The sequence below is a fragment of the Psammomys obesus genome, unplaced genomic scaffold, assembly GCF_907164565.1.
Source record: "Psammomys obesus unplaced genomic scaffold, mPsaObe1.curated_primary_1811, whole genome shotgun sequence".
Taxonomy (NCBI): Eukaryota; Metazoa; Chordata; class Mammalia; order Rodentia; family Muridae; genus Psammomys; species Psammomys obesus.
The window spans coordinates 2,443,251-2,466,756 of record NW_026596046.1 but is presented as its reverse complement, the minus strand read 5'-3'; the positions used below and the strand labels follow the sequence as shown (position 1 = coordinate 2,466,756).

The 23,506-nt window shown below is 42.2% G+C and overlaps 1 protein-coding gene across 1 annotated transcript in view; it reads right to left on the bottom strand.

The window, feature by feature from the left end:
• The window catches only part of Otud7a (OTU deubiquitinase 7A), a 311,702-nt gene that overhangs the window by 36,288 nt on the left and 251,908 nt on the right, over positions 1-23,506 (bottom strand). Inside the window, exon 6 of the mRNA XM_055623230.1 lies at positions 17,998-18,216. Within this exon, the coding sequence (XP_055479205.1) occupies positions 17,998-18,216 (219 nt within the window). The remainder of the gene's footprint in view (positions 1-17,997; positions 18,217-23,506) is intronic.

Sequence of the window (23,506 nt, the reverse complement as noted above, 5' to 3'; positions counted from 1 at the left end):
GAGAAGCGCAGGATGCCCACACAGTGGTGAGAGAGACACACAGAGAGACAGAGACAGAGAGAGACAGGCAGAGATAGACAGAGACACATACAGAGACAGACAAAGATAACACCGAGAAATAGAGAAAGAAACAAAGGGGAGAGAGGGAGAGGACGGGGGAGAGACACACAGAAACACGGAGAGAAGGGAGGGGAAGAGAGAAGAGGACAGCGTTTCTATTTTCTTTGGTGAACAGGAGCACACTTTTCCTTTCCACACAGCAGACACCATCCCTCTTTATAAGGGACTGCTTTGCTGACAGCTCTCCCCATGGTACAAAACCTTGCTCCCACTCCATTTCTTAAGTCTCTCTGACCAGGCTGTCAGCCTCTAATCCTGTTTGCAGCTAAGTATTTAGTGAAACACCCTTTCTAGGTGAAGCCAGATACACCTAAGGTGCAGTCTTGCTAAACCTCTTCTCCCTCCAGATTTTGCTGATGATCCCAGGGATCAGGCTATTCAAACATGTTTCCCTGTGGGAAATTCTTTATCTGAATCTCAGCATCTTAGCATGTCTGGTTGCTTGTACGGTAAGACTCTGACTGTCTCCTCACTGGGCAAGGCAGGCAGAGCCTCCATTAGCCCTTCTTGATTTTGGGAGCGGGAGACTGCCAGTACATTATTTTTGGTAGTAATCCAATTTGTGTCGCTGCAACAAATCTGACCCTGTTGAAATGTATGGATGGATTCACTTTGCTAAATATTTTGTGCATAATTATGTCATGATTATTCATGAGTGACACCCCTGGGCCTATCACTTGTCAAATGGAAATGTGAAATACATCCAAGAATACTGCTAGCTAACTTCCAGAGGCATCTTGGGATTGGCCTCCTATAAAAAGTCTCCTTTTACTATTTTTCCTACTGCAGATACTTGAATGTTCATGTTTCATGTTTATTGCTGCTCTATTCACAAAGCAAGAAAATGTATTCAGCTTAAATGCCCATCATCTATCTCTGTAGTGGGGATGGAGGATGGCCAACTCAAACTAAGAATTATGAAAATACCATAAGGAAATCTGCTACTTCATATGCCAATTACAATAAAATAAAGTACAGAGTCCTGCATATATATATATATATATATATATATATATATATATATATATATATATATATATAATGGGTTTCATTTTAAGTGTGTGATCATTTCCATCTTCCTTATAAGTATTTTCAATATAAAATAAAATGATAATATGCTAAAAGATAAATTAAAAGCTAAATAGCTAGATAGTTATTATGTTTAAATAATATGAAAAAACTTACACTGCAATAAATCAAGCAACCAGATTTAGCACCCCAAAACCATTAAGTAGTGGTAAGTTGTCAAGTGGATTTTATTGGAGCTATTTTGGGTTCTGTGTAAATTTCCATGCAGAGAGTAACCCTTCACCCTTCCTATGAAGACCCTCATTTAAGAGAAATGTTTTCCTATGCCAGAGTGAGAGAGGAATGCTATGCAGAAACCAAGAAGAACCTAAGTGCTAGGTTTTTTTCAGGTAGTCCACTATTTGGTCCAGAGCTTTTATCTATTTATATGTCTTCATGGCAGTCCATACTTCAAATAACATGAGCATGAAAGGAGAAAGCTCTTCTGAATCTTCTAAGTCTTCCTTTATGAAGACTCCAGTGTCACATATAGCTTTTATTAATTAAATCATCTACGATTTTTTTTTCTCAAAAAAAAAAAGTCTCCTTTTAGGGAGACTTTATTCACCATGCCGCTGCCCAGTGTGGAACTGTTTACTGTGTGAGTCTCTCAATAAAGTTTCCTAAATGTTGGGCTTGGTTCACTGATGCCTCTGCTGAGCTGAAACCTAGTGTGTCCACTGAGCTTTGGGAGCCCTTATGCTCTAATGTTTACTCCACAGAACCCAAAATGAGCCTCGTTATCCAGTCTCTGAGTAGGACTCAAGGATGCTCCCATAGGTCCGGCTAATGTGTCCTTGATGAAGCTGCTTCTCTTCGTCGTGATCCTGGGCTGCTGTCAATGATGTCAATGATACATACCCTGGTAGGTTCAATAGAACGGTACCTCTCTGTTGCTAATGTGATGTCTGGGCCACTCATATTGTAGTGCATGGCAGTGTTTGTCTCGGAGGAGACTGACTGATATTGAGTGGCTTACAGTGCCTGCACCTCTCAGATGGCACCACGGCCACCTGCATCCACAGCGGGTGCACGTGGAGGCATTCCCACCATCACAGGGAACAGAGAATAAAGGGCTCCAAGGTAGTTCTTATGCAGAGGTGGCCACTGTGTGCCATACACATCTGACTGCTGTCACAGAAGAGGGTGATGCGGTGCTAGGAGCTCCTACTCGTAGCAGACAGCCGATCAGGATGCTCGGCACCACCTCCCAGACGATGACCTTTTCAGGAGGCAGAGCTGCAGTTACGGTCCAACCAGCCAACTCTGGCCACGTTATTATGACATTTACAACTAATCCATGTAACTCACCACAACTTACTCATTGGTTCACTAAGCTGGGCGAAAACTCACACGACAGCTTTGTCTAAATGTTATACTTATATGAAAACTAAAACGCATAACTTTCTGTTTAAGACTGGTAAAACTGTCCTTTGGGGTGCTCAAAAGCCAAAGTTTGTAGAGCCACCAAGAATAAAGTGGTAAAAGGAAAGCCAATACTTTGGCTCTTGTCCTCCAAGGTTACGATGTGGGGGATGATGAGGCCTCTATAAAATAAAAGGACCCTAAATTCCATTGAGTGACTTGTCCTTTGATCAGAGAGACCATGGAGACCCCAGGGAACAGAACCTAACCTGTGAGCATCCTACCAAGAGTTGCTAATGGGTGAAAAGTCCCCTCTTTGCAAGGGAAGCCATAGGGTCAGCAAGATGCAGCAGATGGCACATAAGGCAGAGAAAACAAGTAAACAAAAGTGCAACTTGTGAATCTCAAAGACGCCACTGACCTTAGTAACTACGGCTATGTCTTAAATACCCAGCGGGAAGGTTTAATCAGAAGTAATTAGTAATATCACAAAAGAAAACTCCATCAGCTCCCTGCCAGCTTCTCATCTGGATCCGGTTCAGCAGCAAACTCTCGAGAATTGCTTGCTAACTTGGTTCACCTATTTAAGACAAAATACCATTCCCCCCCCCAAAAAAAAAACTGCTCAAGGTGAAACATAAAAAGCATAAATTATCGTAATCAGTCAATTAAAGACACATAGATGTGTTTCTTCAAAAGGGACCCTAAGGCAGCCATGATCCACACCCCTTGATATTGGAATTATCCTCATGGGAGGTGTCCTGACAACATGTACTCACTCTTACTCATGTCCCACTGGGAAACCCCTTTCTTGACTGCTGGAAAAATCTTTTCAATACGTTCTGTCAAAACTAATGTGCAGGCTCTGAGTGAGTGAAAATCCGACTCTATGTCTGATGTCTCCTCTACTCCTGCTCAAAGAATCCCATGACACCTGGGGCTGTCTCGCTCATCCTCAAGCTTGACCTGTCTGAGCTTTATCCCAGTCTTAACTATTCCCTAGCTATTCATTATGCCTCCCAGGCATCCCTGGGCAGCAGCACACACTCTAACAGTGTGTCTCCGGTCTTGATTCTCTCCTGTTTCAAAGGGATCTCCAAACAGACAACAAAAGCCAGGTGACAAACCCACCCCCTCCACCCCTGAGGCATATAGGCACTTGCCTTGCTGCTGTCTTCCCTTCCAGGCAAATCCCCTTCATGCAGGGCCTGCTGCTTGGCTTTTCTCACTGACAGTTTTTTTCCAGGTGGACATGGATATGGTCCCTCCCTCTTATTCCTAATAAAACTTCCTCTACTATTCTACATTTTCCGTTCCTGATTTCTTCAATGGTGGATAAGACTTATTTCTCGGTATTTCAAGACACCTGGCTGGGACAGCTCTTGGACGACAGGTCATACTCTCAGGATGTCACTGTCTCAGAGATAGCAATCACTGCGATCAGCAGCATCACCTATATCCCACTACCAACGACTGCTAGATCTCCACATGATGTCGCAGCCTGGCTCTCAATCCTTGCCAATAGCCACTCCCTTCCCTCTCTTAAATGCCTCTGCAGTCTTCTATGCCTTATATTTATACGATCCCAAAGCAGATCAGCAATACTGACCAGGGCCTCTGTAGACCCCTACTCAGATCTGAAGCAGGCCCAGAGGTCAGATGTTTAACCATTGTTTACTGATTTCACCTTGCTGATCTGTCAGAAAGAAAATATAACAATAAAAAAGGCCCTGAATAAAGCGAAATTTTCATACCAGCTACCAGGCATGATGCCTAAAGTCTGACTCCTAATAATGTGCACCTCATTCAGACATCTAGAACCTAAGTCCTAATTATCCACAGTGCCTGAGTAAATGGCCAGATTAAAAAAAAAACGACATATCCTGAAAAATTTACTACTTAACAAGATAATGAGATGTCTACCACTCAGTCCAGATATGGGTGGCTCATGGGAGAAAAACAAGCAACTTCCTCCTCAACTACTATAAAAAGGATTTTCATCTCTTCTCAGTTGGGTATCTCTAGGATGCTGTTTTCTTGTAAGGCAATCTTCTTTGCTTTTCTGTGTCCTGGATAATTCTTGTATAGCCCTTAGTGCCCTTATAAAAGAGGCCTAAGGGAGCCTCTTTGTCCCCTTCTTTATGAGGAGCATGTAGAAGGTACCCTCTGTGAGGCATGAGCCTCCCTATACACCAAACTTGCTGGAACCTTGAACTTGAACTTCCCAACCTCTAGAGCTGTAAGCAGTACATTTCTGTTCATAACTAACTGGGACAAACAATTTTGTTAAAGCAGCTGGGAAAGACTAAGACATCAACCCTCACTTCTCCTGATATGTCCCCATCTTTGTTAGCTTGGATTCTACAGTTATGCTTGCTACATAACAGATACAAACAATAGGCACTGGTTTCTTACAGTTCTAGAAATTCTGGATTATCTTTTTTTCCTGGCTTGTAGATGCCATTTTTCGCACTGTCCTTACACTAGAGGGCGTGAACTCTCTGCTCTTTTTTTCTTCTCTTTTCAGGACAGTGATGTCTGCATGCTGTTAGAAGCCAGATCCATCCAAGGCTTTCTCAGAGGCCACGATAAAAGGACAAAGGGAACAGTAGTTCTGTGTCCTTGCATAGCGGCAGATTTGGCAAGGTCCAGTCTGCGGTTGAAAGAGTTAAGGTTTTGGTTCCTGGGAACCTGAGAACCCCATATGAAGGGCTGTGATTATCACCCCTAAGGCAGCTACATCTGACATATACTGTGTTCTCTTTGCCAATATTGTTTGGTTTAGCATCTGCTGATCTTGGCCCATTATCCCCCTACGAATAGCGTATACAATTCTGTCCTTCTTAATAAAGTTTCTTGGTGTAAGTCATCAGTTTGTACAAGACCTTCTGGTCCCAGCTGTCTGTCTTCCTTATTCCACATGCCCTTGTCCTCCCCTTTAGGGACCCTTATTCCTCTGCATTCAGGTCAGTACCCCAGTTTTGTGACCATATCAAAACTCAATTTCCTCTTAAAAGCATGTTGGGTTTTGGCTTTAGCATATGGATTTTTGGGGACACAACTGAGTCCACAGTAGCACCTTTGTAAGGAAGTTTACTAAACATGGCTTTCCTAGTATGGAAGCAAGTCCCACCAGATATCCCCTAAGTAGTAGCCAGAATGAACAGGGCAGGGGTTATAGAGAGCTTGTTTGGAAAATTCAGGCTTGACCCTGAAAGTTTTTGGTCATGTTGCAGTTTCCATTTTCCTTCTGGCAAACCAAGGACAGTTTGTTTGGTATGTTAATTGTAGCTCAGCTTTATAATAAAAATTGCTTTAGTTTCTTTTGTTTATGACCCTCTTAGATGACACACACACATTCTCTCCTTCCCTCTGACCCTCGCCTATCAGGTCTTATCAGGACTGGCTGCATTGTCTTCCTCTGTGGCCTGGTAAGGCTGCTTTCCTCTCAGGAGAAGGTGATCAAAGAGCCAGCCACTGAGTTCATGTCAGAGAAAGTCTCTCCTCCCTTACTAGGGACCATACTTGGAGACTGAATCTATGGACTACATCTGAGCTAGGGTTTTAGGTTATCTCCATGCATGGTCCTTGGTTGGGGTATTGACACTGTAGTTCTTGACACAAAGCAGACTTTTCCAGATGTATCATGAGATACTGAGATATTTACTGAGGAAAGAAAGCTGTCAAAATATAACAGGATGAGCAGAAAACAGTGGCATGAAATACTGGCAGAAAAGAAAACACGCATGAACTTGAAATTGATGGAGCCTTCTGAGACTGCAAGTCAGTTCCTATTCAGCAGGCCCTGACTGGAGCTAGGGAATCGTCCTCCAGAAGGAATGTGGGCCTCTCTAGAGAAGCATAACATTATTTGCAGTCTCCAACTTTATCTGCATGATATCTAGATGCTAGTAAAAAAAAAAATCACTTGCCATATAAACAATTAACCTTCCAGGCTGACAGAGACTTTGAAGTAACTTAGATAAATAGGGTAAAAAAAAATAGAAGAAATAGGTCAAAACATATTAGAATAAGTTCAAAACTTTTCCAAGTTTGGAAATACAACTTTTAGAAGGTCTGTACACAGAAGATATATTAATATTAATACAAAGTAAACTATACCTAAACACACAGTAAAGTTGTTGAGAATTAAAGACAAGACCTTAAAAACAGAAAAGAGTACTGAAAAGGTAACAATGAGATAAGGCCAGTGCATAATGCATGGAGCCTTGGCAGTTCTGAGTTAAAGCAACCACTGGACCAGGGTCTGTCATTAAGAAGAGTTATCTTCAACAGTAAAATGAGGAAAATAAGGAAGCATCTTGGAAGGTAGAAAACCACAATGCTAACATGATAGAGAGGAGCTACCTGGACTTCTCCTACCAAGACAGGAAACCATGTTCAGCCCTGACTAAGGCTTGGGTCAGTGCATTCCTGTGAGAGATAAAAGGACAGAATGGAGAATGAAAGAGTGAAGCTGAACATTTTTAACAGGAGAAATGGTTTTATGTAGAAAATACTTAGGAATCTACAAAAGCTTCTTGACCTAATAAACAAATTTAAATTTATCAAATCTCAGGCTAAAAAAAATTAACAAAAAGTTACATCAATGAACTTAAAAACATAAACACTTAGGTATCTATTTGTCAGGGAGGTCTGACAGAGCCCCAAAACAATCCAGGCTACCACCATCACTCTTGGTTGCTCACAGAACTTTATAATGAGATATTATTCCTGAAGGCACCACATCCTTGAGTTCCTGGACAATGGTGAAATCAAGGTAGTACTACCTGGAGGCTTCATCCACACTGGCTAACTTTCATAATGCCAGAAGGTGCTATACAGGTTGCTTGGGGAGAAAAGTAATGATCAGCCTTCCTGAGCTGTGTCCACTGTAGGCTACCATAAAGCATGCTAAGACACACCTATGGGTAAAATAGTGGCATGAGTATTATGGGAGTAAGCAACCACATCCATGAGACAGAACACATATCTGTGATTGTTAACTGGACTGAGAACCTGTGGCTAGGAAGGTCATAGATCTTAAAGTAGAACCAACTATTATTCTGCTAAATAGACATTCATTAAACTGCCCTCTAAATACTTACTTTTATACCCATACATTTGTGCAGATCTCAACCATCATTAGAGAAGTCTTTCTTTCTCTCTATGTTTCTCTACCTCTCTCTTAATAGATAGGTTATAATATAGAGACTAGAAACTGGTCCAAGTGCAGAGAATAAGAGACTGTGGAGTTCTCAGCCCTAAATGGGAATCTATATTACTCCTCCAAACTCAGGGATCATCATGGAAGTGAGGAGAAAGATTATCAAAATGTCAGAGTTGTGGAGGACTGCTGGGAAACAGTGTTTTCCTGACATGGCAGTTCTACTGCACACAAGAATTCACAGCAGCTTTGACTGCATGTAGGAAATTTGTACAAGATCAGGTCAGTCAAAATGACAGCATGGATGGGGGAAATCACAAGTCCTGCCACTAGCTCTTGGCAGTTGCTGGGGGTGGGGGAAGGAGAGTCAGTTTCCATCAGGGAAGTGGCCCTTGATATGCTCCCCATGTTCCAGTGGATGGCTGTACAACCGTGTGCATGCTGTCTACACTAATTAGATCCAGTGGGTTAAAAAAAGAGTTAACATAAGTGGGAGGAAGAAATGGTGGTGGAGGAAGGGAGGGAGGTGTTGAAGAGGAGGAAGTGCGGGTGGAGTTGAGCAAAACACATTGTATATGCTAATGAAGTGTGCAAAAACTGTATTTTATAAAAGTGAGTAACCAATAAAATCTTAAAGAAATAATATCTGAACATTAACAGTCACTGATTATGTAATTTATTAGGAAGAAACAGTATGATAATGTAGACTAAGTGTAAAAAAGACAAATCTACGGAACAAAATGTGAAAACCAAAACAGTTATGGCCAAGCAGTTTTCTACAAAGCTATGTGGACTATCGATGAAGGAATATAATTAGTTTCGGATGAATGCTGAGAAGATTAATGGATCCATGGAAAAAGACCTTCAATGTTGTCTTTGCTCCATAAGCACAAATTAACTTGAACTAAGTCATAGCCATAACCATCAAACTAAACTTATAAAGATCCAGAGTCCCAAATGAAAAGCTAAAACTGCAATATGTCCTAGAATAAAAGGAACAGAACAGTACTGGGATAGTCAAAGAAAAAACCTATTAATGCTTGGCTTCATTAAAATAAAATCTCTCTGTCCGCCCAAAGACACCGCCACAAAGTGAGGGAACATGCATCTGAGAGGGAAATGCAGACAGACAAAGCAAACAACCAGGTCACAATGGGCACATGGCTTGACAAGAATTTGACCACAGAGGAATTATAGATGGTCAAAAAGGACATAAGAAGTCCTATTGATAGCCACCAACACAGATAACACAGATTCAAACTATAGAAAGCCACTGCTTCACACTCCAGATCAGTCTGTCACAGCGAGTGCTGGAGACACATAACAACTAGACTTGTTGTACGTCACAGCTGTAAATGGAAACGGCACACTGATTTTGGAAAAGCTTTTGGCAATCACTAACAAAGCTAAGCGAAAGTATGCCAAAAATTCTATTCTTGGGTATTACAAAAATGGAAGAGCAGTGAGAAGGGAAGGCATGCACAAAATCACGTAGAGTACCCTTACTTCCCAGGAAAGCTGGTTGCCAGCATATCACAGTTTTGTTTCTTAAATAATCAGCACTTAATAGTGATCTTGGGACATACCTCTAGAGAATATGTATTAGTATATTTTCTGTGACTATAACAAATAACCTGAGGTTGAAAACAAACTAAAGGGGGTTTATTTAGCATACATACTTTTATTCTAGACAATTTCATATGCACATAAATACACTATATATACACAGTACATATTATATAATATATATTATACATGTATATATTATACTCACATATATATATATATGAATTTCAGTCATTTTTTTCCCCATCTCCCTCTCTCATTTCCCTTATTTTCCTACTGATCTCCTGCTTGCATTAGCATGGCAAAGAGTTATTTATTGGAGTATGGGCAACTTACCAGTGGACAACACCACTGAGCAAAGTGACATACCATTGCCTCAGGCTTCTTTAACTGTCAGTTGTCCCTCAAAGAGAGGTGGGGCCTCAGAAGTCTCTCCCTAATCCATGATGAAATGTTGGCACCCATATCTTGCAGGACACAAAATTTTGAGTCTGAAAGTTCAAGACCAGACAGATGCCTCTGAAGGCCTCATGGCTGAATGATGTTATGGTAGGAAACACAAGTGAGAGGAAAAGAACAGTCACTTACTGAGGCAGGATTCAGGTGTCAGGCTCATTCTTTTATAATGATTTGTTATGGGAAATAGCCCAGGTCCCATAGTCAGTATATTAATTCCTTCTGAGAGTAGTACCCCAAATAACCAAACTACCTCTACCTTATGACTTAAAGGTAATTTTTTATAATCACAGAAAACAGATGAATAGATAGCCTCAGGTAATTTGTTATAGTCACAGAAAATATAGACTAATACAGACTTAAAAATAGACCTATGACACTTGCCACCTTGCAACCCTAGGCCCTAAGCTTCCAACATGTGAACTCTTAGAGGACACACTGAGACCATAGCACCATATAAGTCCAACTATTCCCCTTGGTATTTACTCAAGAAAAATGAAAGCAGGATTTGTACAGACTATCCCCAGCAGCCTGATTTCTCCACAGACTCTCCATGTGACATGTCTGGGATTGCATCTTAGAAAATCAGCATGAGCTGTGACCTTAGCCTGTCTTCACGGGAGGATCTGGGTAAAGTTAGCACTCTTTCTCGGAAAGCTCCTAGACAATCTCACCCAAATGAGGCTGCAAAAGAAAAACAGTGAGTGGGGCGAGCTACACAGGAGTGAGGCAGAGACTGTTGCCAAGATGGTGCCATGGGTGGCCCTTCCATCTGGATAGAGTGCATTTGTACTTAACTTCTTTTCAAGAGAATATGTCTCTGGATCACTGGACAATGTTATGTATGTGCCATGTAAGAAACACAAACATCATTTTAAAGCTGCTTTCTGGATATCAAAATTGTTCAAGTTTATGAACCAAGTTGACATATGTTCATGTATTTATACATATACTTTTGCATGTTTATGTATGATTGTATCTATGTATATGAATGTGAATTGTTTATTATCAAGCTTCTAATATTATGTAAAGCTACTCATACATTGTTATATATTATGTTAATTAGATTATATTTTACTTAGGGGATAAAGTACAGTACTTAGTCATCACTCAGGACTTTCAACTTTTTGTGAACTTCACTTGAATAAGAACATTTACTGTAGATATTTCAAGAAGTTGTAAAAAAGCATTTCAGTTGACTTTTTTTGTTTTTAAGGAAATAAGCCATGGTGGCTCACATCTGTAATCCCAGTACTTGAGTCATGAGGACCGCCTCAAGTTTGAGGCCAGCTGGGGCTACACAGTGAGAGTTCCAGGCCAGCCTCTGGTACGAAGTAAGACTTTGCTTCTTTGCTTCAAAAAACCGGGAAAACCCAGAAGACTGCAACACAAAGAGATTAATATAGTAGGTGTTGAGCAGCTGCGGGCATTGGTTTATATGTCCTCATTTCACTTCTCTGTCATGAAATGAAACTGATTTTAACAAAAGGTGTTAATGCTTTCAAAATAAAAACAATGAAATATGAGGGTAAAGAGTTCAAATCAGCTGTAAATTAAGGTTCTCAAAAGCATATTCAGTTTAGAGCCAGCATGTTAACAAAGTTTAAAATAATAAGCTTGTCGGTACTTTTGTCAAACTGGTCTCTGATCTGCTCCCCAGTGCTGCCTGGTTAATATTCAGTAATTTCATTCTAATGATGTGTTTTATTGGCACAAACTAACTATGTCCTCAGTTGTAAATGAAATATGTATTATATGTAATAAAATGCACACTACAAAATGTAATGGATATGAAGATGCTAATGCTTATGCCAACAATGGGCACATTCTTACCACCTGCAAATCATCTTATTGAAGCTGAATGAGAAATGCAATTAGGAGCCTTAATTAACAGTGTCCATGGACGGCCTGTTGGAGACCTAAGTGGGAATAATATCCAATCACTTAGTAAATTTTCCTCTCTAGGCTGTGTAACAGCAATCTGTCTCACTTGACTTTTAAAAGTCTCTCCATAAGGTTCCAGGCTGGGAGATATTAAGGCTATGTTAATACAAATTAAAAGAAGATGACGATTCATGTTAACAAAGCGTTCTCAGCACAGCCATTTGGCAGGTGGCGAGGCACCGTTGCTACCTGGCCTCTCAGGGGTCTTTCCTTTTAGTCACCTGGTATGCACAGAGTACTGCAGGAGTCTCCAACATATGGTGGGCGCTCCTATCAAAAGCATACCCCTTACTGTGCCTAACCCCACCCTTGCCGGCCTCCACTTTGGTTGTCAAGAGAGCATGCTTAAAAAAATAAAGCAGAGAGAGAGAGAGAGAAAGAGAGCGCACACTTGTAAATGGGTCCAGTTTCCTCACAGGGCACAGCAGAAGTATGAAGCTTTAACTCATTAGGAAGAGAATAGAAACCAAATATATGTCTGTCTGCGGCCGCTGTGTACATACTATAGTGTACCCATTCAAGCAGAATGGTTAAAAGTGAAAGATCAGGAAGCTGGGAAAATCCCTTTGCTCCCAATATATCCAATACAATTTAATATTTTGCTGTGATTTTTAGCTCAGCAGAATAGTCATCTACACATAAGAACATTTCGTTGGGCTGGAGAGATGGCTCAGTTGTTAAGAGCACTGTCTGTTCTCCCAGGGGTCCTGAGTTCAATTCTTAACAATCACATGGTGACTCACAACCATCTACACTGGGATCTGATACCCTCTTCTGGCATGCAGGTGTACATGCAGATAGAACACTCATCTATATAAAATAAATGAATAAATCTTAAAAAAAAGAGAACATTTTGTAAGTGGCAGGCAGACCTCTAAGGCAGCCCTAAGAGTTCATCTCCAGATGTTCCTGGTGAAATCCGCTCCCCTTGAGGGTGTATGGGCCTCATGCTACAATCCATGGCCAAGTGAAGAGACTTTGGGAAAGCCAGGTCTTGATTCTGGGTTGACCAAAGTGTTGTCTTGGGTTATCTTGACCTAAGTGAGTAAATTCCTTAAGGGTTTAATGGTCAGATAAAGCAGAAGTGAGAGGGATTTGGAGCAAGACAGTGCAGGATGGAGCATACAGGGGAGGGGTAGACAGGAGGGAGTCTCCAGCTGGCCCTGCACAAGTAAGCAGTGTGTATGCATATCCATCTCTCTCTCTCTCTCTCTCTCTCTCTCTCTCTCTCTCTCTCTCTTCCATCCATCCAGTTTGGAAAGGGCTAAATGGCAGGGACCAGTGGAGGACAGTCTTCCCGATGCCCTTTGACATTTAAAAGTCTCTTTGTAAAGTTTCAGGCTGGGGGATATTAAAACTATGTTAATACAAATTAAAAGAAAATGGTAAGATTCATGTTAACAAAGTGTTCTCAGCATAGCCATTTGGCAGGTGGGGAGGCAGTTCTCACTTTTTCTCACTTGTAATATCCTCTAACTATAGAATGTTCTAGAAGGCAGCATCCTGAGATAAGGAAGGATGCGGTAAGAACAGCTCTGGCTGTTCCATCCTGTAACAGATGTCTTTCAGTTCTTTAGTCAAGTAAACCCACAGGCTGTATCTGCCACGGGCCCTGAGGACTGCCCACCATGCCATGAATCCTGGGCTTCTGCTGTCCCTTGCTGTTGTATATCTGCAAGTAGTAAGCTTGAGTCATAAGGCTCCTGTCTCTGTAAGTGCAGAAATCCAGGAAGTCAGTATATAGGGCACTTGTTACACACCTAGGCCTCACAGGCAGTCTCTAGGACAGCGTTTATCAACCTGTGTGCTGCGGTCCCTTCGGCAAATCTCTATCTCAAAAGATATTTGCATCATGATTCATACCAGTAGCAAAATTACAGTTATGAAATAACTTTTATGGCTGGGGTCACCATAACACAAGGAACTGTTAAAGGGTTGCAGCAGTAGGAAGATTGAAAACCACTGCTCTAGGAGTTAGGTTAGAAGCTAGACCAGACCTGCCCATCTGCATCTGTATATCTTCAGAGCTGACTGTGTACAGCCACCGGGCTACCAGACTACAAGATATCAGAGGTTACTGGTGACATAACTCCTATGATAAATGCATATTAAATAAACAGTCCCTTTGTCCCACCCCTACATCCTCAAGGTCACATGTTCCTACCCCGAAATGCAAGAACTTCTTTCATTTCCTTCTGTTTAGAAATTAGAGACTGCCTGCTACAAGCATGTACCACAGAATACTCAGCAACCATGTGGTACAGAACGTTTCCCTTCCTTGGAAATGAAAAAGGAGGGACCCCTACTCTCCTTTGTAGAACTCAACTTTCCTTAGAGGCCCCAACATTCTGTCTTTCTGTGGCATTAATGATTCTCCTAAAGCCCAGGCTGCCTCAGTGTTCAAGTTGAGCCTAGACTTGAGGACTTTTATTCATTTTCCCCAGGAAACAGAATGTACACAAGTCACTCAAGAAGAGGACAGAGTTGTATTCAGAAACTAAGAAGTAGGTCCTTTCTAGATAGAGCTTCAGATGAGGACATGGCCAACTGACCTCCAGATTTCAGCCTGGAGAGATTATGTGGACTTTCAGGCCCAGGTAAAATATACTAAACTTCTGATCCACAGAAACTATAGGATGATAAAGACATGTTTTCAGGCTGCTAAATGTGGGAGCAGTTTGTTACTGTGAACTGATAGAAATGAATACAGTGTCCTTTGCCAAAGGACATTAAAATAGGAATTCTGTCCATTCACTTACCATTCTTGTCCCAGGAGTGTTAAAGGATGTCTAGGATTCTTGCCTGTGTCCTTGAAGCTAAGAAGAGCAATAGTTCCCATAAGGGCAAAAGACCTTTCCTGGTTGCCGTGAAAAGAACAGTGTGGCCTTGGCTGCTGCTAAAGACACATCTAGGAGAGGACCTAGATCTTTTCTGGTTCCATCCATTTGTCTGCTACTCTCCTGCCCCAAACCTTCTTGAGGCTGTATGTCCTATTTACAGTTAAAACTCCAGAACATGAATGCTTCCCTAGGCCCTGAATCTCATCCATTTGACTTTCTTCACCCCTGCTTTAGCTTTTGCTGGACCTGTGCAAGTAGCTCCCGTTACTTCTTTAACTATGCCTGGCCTGTGATATGATGCTCTGACTGCTTTCCAAGCTCTCTTCGTTCCTCTGGCTTGCACCAGGCTCTTCCTCCTACTTATGCCTCCTTACCTTGCACCACAGCACCTCTATGGCAGCCCTCACTCACCACTCATTTTAACATGTATGGTCTGGCTTTTTATCTTTCTTCTATACTGGGGTATAATCAGCTCCAGGGTAGAGTTTCATCTGCTTGGTTTATGGAAACAGCCTTAAACTTGGACAGGAATTTTGTGACAGCATATACACCTGTACACAGGTGACTCTGCCTTCATCTGATAGCAACTACTCATCTGATGTTCAGATGGAAGGTGCAAGTAGGCTGAGCACTTCCCCAAGCCCACCCAGGATTAGAGTCAGGTCAGGCTGATTTTAAAGCCCAGTGCCTCCATCATGTCTTAGACTTTCACAGCAGATTCCCTCTAATCCTGTTATCCTCCCTTGGAAGCAGACATGAGGTCACTCTTTAGGACATTTTCAATATTTCTGTTATCTCTATTCTAATCTCCTCTATCTACAGAAACCATGGTTATATAGCTATGCCTCTGCCCCTTGGCCCACAAACATACTGAAGGACCCTGTGACATCTTGCTCTTGTGGAACTCATCTCCCAGATGTGGGGTGTGCTTTCTCAAACCCTTTCCTGTGAGTCTTCTTATGTGGGATACAGTAAGGTCACCCAGTGGGGCAATGGAAGTATCTTTGAGTGCCCAAAGGCAGGATAGTTACTAAAGCATGAAAAGCATTTCCCTTCCTCTGTAAGAAGGTCCATTCTTAGCCATTGAAGACCAGGCCAGGACTGTCATGGGTTGGAATTTGTACATAGCTCCAGGATTGTAAGGCTGGTCCCCCTATTTGTGAGGATTGGCTCCCCAACTTGTGGTATCCATGGGAGTTCAAACTGCTACCCACGCACATAAAGCACCCCCTGAAAAAAAAACATATGGGGTAGGCCCCGTACCCCAGGAGGCCCATTACACAGAGCTCTGAGAGAGTAGAGGCAAGTCCTGGGGTGGATGAGCTAGACTATGGCAAAGCTAGCTAAACAAACACCTTCTTTTTTTCCTACCAGTTTTGTAGACTGGCATAGGAATTATAGGTTCCTATGGTTACTATGTCCCTACATTATAGGCAGGTAGGAACATCTGAACTGAGTCTCTACAATGGATACCAGTTCCTGATAAACACTAGCAGTTTTCTCCTTAAACAAGCAAAAATTTCACATTTATAGCATCTCATCAGCAAATAATATTGCACATAAATAGACGGTTCTCAACTCTTCTAAGCAGTTAGCTATCAGATGGAGGAATCTATACTCTACCCGGCAACACTGGAAGGCTTTCTCAGGTGGCTGTTTTAAAGAACAGTTCCACCTTCCTCATGGACAGGGACAGTAAGAACCAAGGTGCATTGAGTTCCTGTTAGAAACAGTCCTTGTTCCCCTTACTATGGGAAACCAATTGATTACTGAGTTATCACGGGTCACATCCGAGCAGAGGTTCTAGGTTTTATCCTCTCATGGTCTTTGGTTGAGTGTCCATCTCAGAAAAGACCCTGTGCCCAGATATGTTTGGTCCTTGTGGAGCTCCTATCCTTTCCACTTCAATGACTGGCTCTTTGACCTCCCCACCTCCCAAGGGAGGAGCAGTACTATTAGGCCACAGAGGAGGACTTTGCAGCCAGTCCTGAAAATACCTGACAAAACGGAGTCATATGAAAGGGGAGGAGGTCCTCCCCTATCAGTGGACTTGGAAAGGGGCAGGGAGGAGATGAGGGAGGGAGGGTGGGATTGGGGAGGGAATGAGGGATATAGTGGGGATACAGAATTAACAAAATGTAACTAATGAGAAAAAAAAAAGAACCAAGGCGTAGGAGCTGCAGCTGGATTCCTTACTCAGAGGTGTTAGGTCTAGGGGAGAACCAGGACTCAGAGTCTGAGAAATAGTCTAGTGGTAGTCCTTGCTTAAGGGCAGAGGAGAGATGGTCAAAGAAGTCACATGGTTGGCAGGCTGGGGTGAGGTCATGCTGCAGTAGCCCAGAGACCACTTTGTTTTGCCAACATTACAAAAACACAGATGTCACGGATACCAGAGGTGTGGTGAGTCTTGATCTTCAGACCCCCCATTGTGCCAGTGGAATTGCAACTGTGAGCGGGCCAAAATGCCCAAGATATCTATCCTCTGTGTGCTTTCCCTTTGCTTTGAAGACCTCCATTGCTTCTCTTGTGCCCACAGATCTGCACTCAGAGGGTGTGCTGAATAGATGTGTCAGTAATCGCCTACCACTGTCTTTCTGCCAGTGTGATGCCCTGGCCAGTCTGCATGCAAGAGGGAGAATGTAGTTCATGTCAGAGACAGCCCCTGCTCCTCATACTAGCAGACCCACTTGGAGACTGAGCTGCCCATTGGCTACATCTGATCAGGGGGCCTGGGTCCTCTTCCTGGTCATTGGTTGGTGCATCAGTCTCCACAGCCCAAGTTCATGGATCAGTGGGTCTAACATACTAAAAATGCCCATCTTACCAAAAGGAATCTACAGATTCAATGCAGTTCTCATCAAACATCAACACAGTTATTTACAGACCTTGAAAGAACAATTCTCAACTTCATATGGAAAAACAAAACAAAATAAAAAATCCAGAATAGCTAAAACAATCCTGTACAACAAAAGATCTCCATCCCTGATCTCAAGCTGAACTATAGAGCAACAGTAATAAAAACTGTGCTGGCATAGAGACAACCTGGTGGATCAATGGAATCGAATAGAAGATCCAGAAATAAACCCACATACCTATGGACACTTGATTTTTGACAAAGGAGCCAAAACCATACAATGGAAAAAAGATAGCATCTTCAACAGATGGTGCTGGTCTAACTGGGTGTCTACATGTAGATAGATGCAAATAGATCCATACTTATCACCCTTCACAAAATTAAAGTCCAAGTGGATCAAAGACCTCAACATAAAACCAGACACATTAAATCTATTAGAACAAATGGAGAATTCTGATGGCAAATCCCAAGAACACAACACCAATCTTTCTGCTATTTGCTGGGGAACGAGGGCCAGGATGTCACACGGGGCGGGATGAGTGGAGCAGGAGTGGGTGGCGGTGAAGTGAGCGGGGGTTGGGTGCTGCGGACCAGGAGCCCGCGGGCAGCAGACTCACCTGCTTGCTCCAGAGCCACCATGGTGGCCTGCTCGATCAAATCCCGCTCGATGAAGCTCCTGAAGTCCTCGCTGTACACACTCAGGTCCGGCAGCTGGAACGTGTAGATGGGCATCTCCAGGGGGAACTGCTCGTTGCTGCATTCATTCGCCACGTGGGATCGGGCGAGGGAGACGATGGCCGAGCTGGCATGGGAAATTCCCCGGGAAAGTCGCTTCTCTGCTGATGAGAAGAAAGAACAGCCTCAGGGGTCATGTTGCTGTAAATGTGGCTCTGAGGGTGTATGCAGCCATGCTTAAACACTCATGTACACACAGCACATACCACACATATGCAAACATACAGAAATACATAAGTATATACTATGAATAGACAACACACATCTCTCCTCACATAGCACATGTAATATACTTATGTACACTAGAAACACATATATACAAACATACTCATATAGATAGGTGCAAATGTATATACACACCGTACAGTAAAAACACACAACTTCATGCAAATACACGCTGACCACATTTGTGCACACAGCATACAGAACTATCAATAAATATGCCAGACATACAAAAAACAGTTATTATTTATTTTTAAAATTAGATTTATTCATTTTACACGTGTTTTCTCTGAATGTATGTGTGTGTGTACTATGGTGTTTGCTGCCTAAGGAGGCGAGAAGAGCAGGTTGGATCCCTTGAAACTGGAGTATGGATGGCTGTACACTACCATGTGGGAGCTGGGAATCAAACCTGGATCCTCTGTAAGAGCAACAGTACTCTTAACCACTGAGCCATCTCTACAGCCCCAACATGACACTTTTAGACAACACCTTTGTCTACAGACACATATACACAGGCATCCACCATACAGTTTACATATGCATGGACGTATATATGCATATATGCCCACATACATACACACACAGGTACACGAATGTACTGGATACTACAAATATGGACACGTATATCCCCAAAACACACTCATGCGTAGGCACTATACTATGTGCATGTTATACACATACAAACATGGATGTATATGCATACACTACTTATGCTATGTAATATTTACATAGAAAGTATGTAACATGGACACACAGGATACACTGCACACGCAGATGCAGCTATGTGCACGCTGTCCTATACACACATAGGAAGCCACATGCACATCACACACGTGCATACACACTCATATACTTCCCATACCAGGCTTTCTATCTTCTAAGACTCTTCTACCTTGCAGGCCTGCTTGCTGCCAGGGTGAACCTGGGGTGTGGCCCTTCCTCAGTGAGTCACGGAACCACTGAGAGTAGAGCAGCGAGCACACTGACAGGGGCAGCAGGGCTTGCTATTGCTCTTGAGCTCCATTTCACTCCACTCCCCAGAGCCCTCCTCTCCCAGCAGCGAGTGGGACCTGGCACACCATCTTTATTTTCATGTATTTACAAATTTAAAGCGAGCAGCATCCTGCTCAGGTTGTGGCCAGGCCATCCAGACACTGGCTTACTCTATTCATGCTTCTCTGACGAGCATTTTCCAGGTGAGCATCCTGGGGACACACAGACGGAGGCTGTGCATGCCTCCTGTCCCCCTGCATGCTCTTTTTGTCCCAGAACTCTCCGGTACCATGGTCTACTCTGTTCGTTGTTTTTACTGTTTTATGGCTTTGTCCAAAGAATGAGAAATGCAGGGGATCATGTCTCCAAAGCACAGTCTATTACCCTGTGGGAACTCAGGTAACCTGAAGTGGATGCATTTGTTCTCTTGGTGCAGTAAAATATTCTTTAAAAAACAGCTGAGTGCTTAATGGGTAACATTAGCAAAAATCAGAAGTGTTTTTTTTTTTTTTTAAATAGAGCCAAGGCTGGCCTTGAATTTACTATCTTCCTGTCTCAGCCTCCAAGTGCAGGGGTTACAGGTGTGTGTTGGCCCTAAACAATTCTGGAGTGTGTGATGTGGGAATAGTCACCACAGCGTCAGTGTTTGTGGCACGGAACTTCTTACAGCAGAAGTCCTTACTCAGCCCAGGGACAAAGGACCCTAAGTATTTGGGTGTGACTATGGTCAAAACTCTGTGTCAAATTCCTGAGTGTATGCACAAGAGTCAGGAGTTTGTTCACCTTGTTTCAGGCTAGTATCCCTGGTGCAAGGAAATAGCAACTACTGCCTTCATCAGAGCAAGACTTCCTACAGAGCCTCATCTGTAATACCAGTGGCCAGAAATGGCATTAATGCAATTTTGTCAAAACCGACTGGCAAAAACCACAGAGGCCACCAGGAACAAGAAAGATGAAACATGAGGTCCGGCTTGTCCGTCACTCAGAGATGTCCCCATTGCTTCCTGCACTCAGCTCAAATCCTTGACACTCCTTCCCCTCCTTTCTCCAACATGCCAATAGCTGGGCAACGGACACAATGGGTTTAGCCTTTGGAAACAAGCAATTGCATAAAGTGGTTCTCAAAGTTTCCCTGAGGGAAGGAGAAGTATAAAACCTGCGTTAAATCACTCAACGCTCAGTAATCCTAATATTGGATGAATCTCCATAAGAAGAGAAACTCTCTGTGAGGTATCTGTTCTCCCACATGCTCTACAGCATTCTCTGCAACTCTTAAGAAACAGGACCAACACAAGCATCTGTCAGCAGAATGGAGAAAGAAAAATGAACACGTATATAGAAGGGGATAGTACTTATTCATTCAAAGAGTGCAACTGTGTCATTTATGGCAACATGGATGAACCTAAGGAATGAATGCTAAGTGAACTAAGCCAGGCACATCCCACATGTGATTATGCAGAGCTAGAGTGGGAGAGTGGTGAGCAAAGAATGGGTGTGGGAGGGACAGAGGAAACTGAGGTTGGTGACTGGGCACAAAACTGCAGTTGGACAGACGGAGTAAATCTTAATGTTTCATAGTACAGCAGTGACCACAGTTCACAACTTACCGCATTTTTTTAGTCACCAGGAGAAAACATTTTGATTGTATTGAGCAGAAATAATAATAAATGTATGAGATGATAGATGTACTAGCCCTCATCAAGGTATTACACATTGCTAATATACATTGAAATTCTACAGCACCCCATGAACATGTACAACTATTATGTGTCAAACACAAAGGCAAAACTCTCAAGACTGGTCAGCCTGCAGCCCTTTCACAGTTGACTGGAGGACCAGCTAGAGTCCATGCTGCCGGCCTTCTGTCTGGTGCATTCCAGTCTGAGGTGCTGATAATCACGGCACTAGGTGCTGAGGAAGCATATGAGAAAGACAGGCATATATAAGAAAGTAAACAAAGTTCTTATGTCACAGGGTCAGGTCGAATGGATTGAGTTTACAAATGAGCCTAGCAAATGTTCAGAGAAACACAGAGAATATTGGAGTCTGAGATAGTAATAATACTAAGAAATAATTTGGGATGAAAATGTAAGTGTTGACTCTCAATGAACGCCCAGGAAAAAAAAAAGAAGTAGGTTAGAATGCCAAGGCAATCATGTCTTTTAGAAGATATGAAGAGGAGCTTCAAGAAGACAATGGAGGAAGGTTATAAAGAGTTCAGGGAAATGAATGTGAACTGGGGAGTTTTGTTCCACTGAAAATTTTTCAGAAGGTCATGGAAACCTTTTCAGGTACCAAAGGCTTGAGAGGTTCTTGGCAAAAGTAAGATTTGAAGGCAGTATTTGAGGAAATGCTCCTTTTGCAAGAGGGAAATGAATGTCTCTTAATGGTGCCCTCTGAGAAATATCTCCCTGTGTGACTTCACACAGACCTGAGTAGTCCTGCCCAGGCTTTCAGTGTGGCCTCTTTATGCTACTGAGAGGCGAGGTAAGTGCTGAGGGGCAGCTAGTATAACCTGCACTTGGACAGTAAACCATCTTGCCATTAAAATAACAATAAAAAGTGTAGTATGGAAGATATGTAAATACGAGATGATATTCACTGTGGCATCGATTTTTTTATTACCAGTCCTTTATTACACCAGGTGCTACGCTGCGCTGTCATGTGACGAGTAGAGCAGGCCTGTTGCCAAATCCTAAGCCATATGTTATGGCATTGTTCCAAGGTTAAGATTCTTTTGGCTTTCTTAGGATCTTATGGGGTTACTGTTGATATTATATATAGTTTGTCGTTTGCAAAATGTTTTGAGCACATGACTTTAAATATGAACAAAGAAAGAGGCTGACTTTTGCCTAAATAAAAACAGGTAATGAAAAGAGTGTAAATGTAATTGAGGGCCTGGCAGTAGGAGGGGTTAGAGGCATATGACACACAGTTCTCAGGGTGAGACAGTGCTTAGAAGGTTTGAGAAAGAAAACCTAAACACAGGCTTTAAAAGGACAGTGGGAACTGACAGATGAGTAAGAGTGGAACATAGAAACTTTAAATAGTAGGGGGAAGAGCCTAACAGACAGAGAAGGAAAAAATACACACGAGCTTGACAAATAAAGCAGTCAGCATACACTATTTCTATTTTATATAGTTATAGTGCACATAGAGTACACACTGTACGCAGTATAGGTATAGATATGAGATAAAGTAAACTAAATGGAATAAATTCTTTACTCAAGAGAAAGGCTCCAAGGCCTGGAGAGATGGCTCGGCGGTTAAGAGCACCTGCCGCTCTTTCAGAGGTCCTGAGTTCAATTCCCAGCACCTACATGACAGCTCACAACTATTTATAATGGAATCTGATGCCATCTTCTGGTATGCATGCATACATGCAGATTGAGCATTCATTCATTATATATATATATATAAAAAAAGGTTCCTTTGAATGATTAAATTAATGGTAAATTGTCTTCAAGAATCATTCTTAGAATTGGTGCTGTAATTCTAGCATAGATGAGGCCCAATAACACATATACACACACACACACACACACACACACACACACACACACACCATATTCAATGCTGAGAACAGGAAAATATTCTTCCCCAGAAATGAGCCCCCTAATTAGGGTTATCCAAAACTTAAGTAGTCAGCCCTGAAATAATAAATCATATACATATTAACAGTGCTAAATAGACTCAGCAGGTTGTGTTTACGTATTTGTGTGTATATGCATGCAGCATGTATATAATAATAATAATTAAAGAAAAAAAGGCTATGTACTTAAGAGAAATGAAAAGAGGAATGGGAGGGGTTAGATGAAGGAGGGAAATGATATAATTATACTTTAAATAAAATTTTCAAATAAAAAAGAAATCATTATATCTAATTACAAATAAGATATCGAATTCTCTTACATGGTATGATTTCCCTGTGATGATAACCCAGGTCATCCTCTCAGAACCACTAGTACTAAGGAGTCAATGTACTTATGTGGATGCCTGGAAAGCAGGTAAGTACAGAATGACTTGCTTTCTCCTGTGTCTAGCCTTAGTAGAATCCAAATATGAGAAGAGCAACAGTATTGGGTGCAAGAAACTCGGCAACTTGAAAAGAACAGGACTCCACTCAATTACAATTAGAAGTGCAGTAAGGCTTACATGGAAGCATAGTTACAT